The sequence below is a fragment of the Polyergus mexicanus genome, unplaced genomic scaffold (assembly GCF_030449975.1).
Source record: "Polyergus mexicanus isolate NDT 795.1 unplaced genomic scaffold, iyPolMexi1.0 SCAF_2, whole genome shotgun sequence".
Lineage (NCBI taxonomy): Eukaryota > Metazoa > Arthropoda > Insecta > Hymenoptera > Formicidae > Polyergus > Polyergus mexicanus.
Genome location: NW_027223322.1, coordinates 4495101 through 4498857, shown reverse-complemented (window position 1 = coordinate 4498857; position 3757 = coordinate 4495101). Strand labels below are relative to the sequence as shown.

Genomic DNA, 3757 nt, shown 5'->3' with positions numbered 1-3757 from the left:
ATAAATTGTAGCTTAAAAGTAGGTGTTAATTTTTTAAGTTGTTAAAATTTTAAGATTGCGCATGCAATCATTTAATCGATTGAAAAATCCGTATTACAAAATATTATCATTTTTATTTTATGAAAAAGATATTTTTAGGATCTTTATTTTAATAAAATTTTAATGACAAAAATGGTTACCTTTCGTTTATTTTTTTCTTTCGATATTATATAGAATTATTGAACTAGATATCCAAAATTATTAAATATAGAAAAACGCAAAAAAGATTTAATAAAAGGATATAATAAAACTTGTGGAATCGTAGACACAAAATTTGTTAATATCCAGAAATTGCGAAAAAATAGACGAAATAACAAAAGGAAACTCATAATAGAATGATTTTCTATTTATATAGATATACAATGTAAATAATAGGTAAGCTAGATATTTTTATATTTTAAAAATGGTATTAAGTGTATGTGTGCTATTTTGGAGACGCGAGATCTTTCGCAAGAACTTTCCTTGCGGTTTTCTTCGCAACACATTGCGCCAGTATTCTCCCGCGAGTGCCTCTAAACCCTTACTAAAGGCGTGCGCTTAAAAATGCATTCGTCGTCGTCGTCGTCGTCAAGGGTACAATTCTATCTACAAGAGTAATATCCCGCGACATGTAGGCCAAGGGAAATATTTTTTCGAAGCTTACATTAAACCTCTACAGCTTATGAAACTCTGTAATCTTTTACGTAAAGTTTAATAACTATTAACATTAAATATTCTGGCGATAAGTGCAAACCTTAATTAAAATTCTGTTCGTATAGCTTGCCCGAAATTAACTGGAAAATGAAATTTCGACGAAAGATCAGGATTCTTTATAGTATTAAATATTAATTTTACCTCTTTTCTTTTTTTAATCTTTGTGAGGAAAAAAAAATCGCAAAATACGAATAATTCTTGCAAGATAATAGGAAAAAGAAAAAAATATTTTGAATTTTATTGCATTGAATTATATTTTTTCTAGAGTGGATTACATATACGTAAGTTCATAAATAACGACTAATAATATCTTACGTAAGATACACGAAGAAAAATTAGCAACGTTTCGTCAATTTTTTTGGTTAATATTTTACGCGACGGCATATTATACAAAGAATCACGCTGCGAATATTTTCATGAAAATTCACATAGACATTTAAACGAAATAATAGAATGTACTGTATCTGCTAATATAATCGAGGTGTTTTCAGTGAATTATATAATTCATAAATGTGATATACAATATATACAAAGAGACATTCTCGACAACGCTTCGTCAATATTTTTTTTTTTTTTTGTGTTTTAGAGAATGGATAATCATATACAATATACAGTATCACGTTGCGAACAAATTCTCGTACAAATTCAAATGGTGGATGGTCCGTTTCGTTTTCACATAAAATGTAGGCTATTTAATAAGAGAGATACTGTATGTGTGTATGTGCAATAATGCAATAAGCGTACTTCAGAGATATACGGTACAAGTTTTCCCTAGAGTCAATAATATAGATACAATTGCCAAGAGATATTAGTAGCAACCTCTTACGAAATAAGACACTCTATCCGGATAAAACCCAGTTCTTAATATGGTTCGCTTCCTGTTTATTCGCGCGATCCTTTTAAAGTTCTATCATGCATACAAATGGCTATTTGAATCATGGTGATATTTTTTCGACGTACCTGTGTACGCAAAACGATATCTCTCTTTCAGTAATCAAATAAATAACGATTAATACATATATCTGACGGTTTTGTTGAAGAATAATATTAATAGACAGTTTGTAATTAAAAAAGTAAGAATTTGAATATTTGACGAAAACAAATTCAGATAACTTCTCTTGATATGCTCGGTTTTGATGAATTATCTTGCGTGATCGCTGATCCGTGAATGACGTCGTCGTGTTGTCGGTAGGGTTGTAAAATCAGAGGCTGACTGTGTGGTTGGTCGAATAGTTTCGCTTGTTCCCTCAGGCTTGTGTGGTTACTCGGCGTATCTAGGCCAAGTAATAGGGCGCTCTGTAGGCCGCGGCGTAATAAGGGTAGCTGGAATAGGCCGCGTACGCGTAGGGGTAGCTGTATGCGGAATAAGCGACTGCCGGAGCGGTGTATGCGCTGTAAGCGATCGGGGCCGTGTAAGCCGCGCTCAACAGCAACCCTCGCTTGTTCCTAGCCGCTTCCGGCGATACGGGCTCGGCCTGTGCCGGTTCGATGGACTCTACCTCGGTGGGTTTCGCCTCCGCGAGAGCCGCGACGGCCACCAGGGCGAAAAGAGCGATAACCTAAAAATAGTAAGGATAATATATAAAGATGCGTTTATAAGTTTTATTATGAATTTTTAATTTTTACGTTTTTTAAAAAGATTTATAAAGCCCCAAAAGTCGAAATTTTGTATATTGAATTTTCAATTCTCTTACTTGACGTTGAAAAAATATGCGCAAACAATCTTTTTAATTTTTTGACCGAGGAAGACTTGAAAATTTCCAACTTTCAGAAATCTGTTGAAATCTACTATCATTTATAAGAATTCGAGATATATTTAATTTTTTTTTTTTTTTCTTTCTTTTCCGTGTCGATTTGATATTTCTGTATAAATTATATAGAATCGTACAGTATCAAAATGTTACTGCCGAAAAAGCAGTGAAAAACTTTCTCAACCAAATCAATCAACTATATACTAGCGTTGATATCACGAAAAAAGATTGCAGTCGTTTTACTCACGGCGAAGCACTTCATGTCTGCAGGCTGAGTTGACAGAGAATCGGAAAGCTTTGGAGAGCTCGAAGATCGAAGATCGATTGATGCTTGTGCTCTTGGGGTAGCGCACTTTTATACGCGTTCAATCGTACGTGCATCGATTCGCGATTATCATTTTCGATCTGCGTAATCACGCATAGTAATTATTGTCCTCCTGACATTGTCCGTCGACGTAGAGGGAGAGAGGAGAACATCATCGGGATTTTAAACGCAAGTATCGGAGTTGAGCAACCCGTCCTTGGCCGCCGTCCAAACAGAGAAGCGCAAGAACCTTTCGTTGCGCCGCCGGTCGAATCTGTAATTTTGTAGTATCGATTTATTAACGTTTTATAAGAAAAAAAAATATAATTAACATATTTAAAGATATATAAATGCAATTTATTTAAACTTTGAAATTTTTTTTTTGTTTTTTCTTAAGTGAAAAATATCTTTCGGTTTTAGGTAAAGATATGTTACGTGAGGTTTCAATTAAACCTGATATTTTGCCATATTATGACACGAGTAACGTATAGAGTGTACAATATAATAATACGACAGTATAAATAATATGTGAAGAAACATATGAGATTTATATTAATAAAAATAATAATATTATCTAATATTAGTAAATAATAATAACGCATCATATTATTTATATCTCTTTGAAAAAATGAAGGTACCGATACTCAGTTAATTTATGCGTTAAACATGACATTCCCCGATTCTCATTGATATTCCGCACGATCGTCGCGTTCGTCGCAACAATTTTCATGACGCGATTTAGCTATTCTGGCCTTGTATCCGATCGGACCCCGTTCGCGGCTACGGAGATCAGATGGTCCTTGCGTCGCACCATTTCGTTCGGACAAAATTCGTAGGGCAGTTAATGGCGTCTGAAAATCCTGAATCCAATAGAATCCAATTTGCTAGGTCGGATTTTACGGACCCGTTGTCGGACTGCGAGCTAATCGCCTTTAAGCTACGATTGTTTACCAAAAGTGGAATTCTCTAC

General features: G+C 34.4%; 1 protein-coding gene across 1 annotated transcript; it reads right to left on the bottom strand.

Moving 5' to 3' along the window:
- Window positions 1-1002: 1002 nt before the first annotated feature.
- LOC138941527 (uncharacterized) lies at window positions 1003-2864 on the bottom strand. The gene is given in 3 exon segments (XM_070311288.1): window positions 1003-2291; window positions 2731-2771; window positions 2774-2864. Coding segments are annotated over 3 exon segments (417 nt in total). The 3' UTR covers window positions 1003-2006.
- Between the last annotated feature and the right edge of the window lie 893 nt (window positions 2865-3757).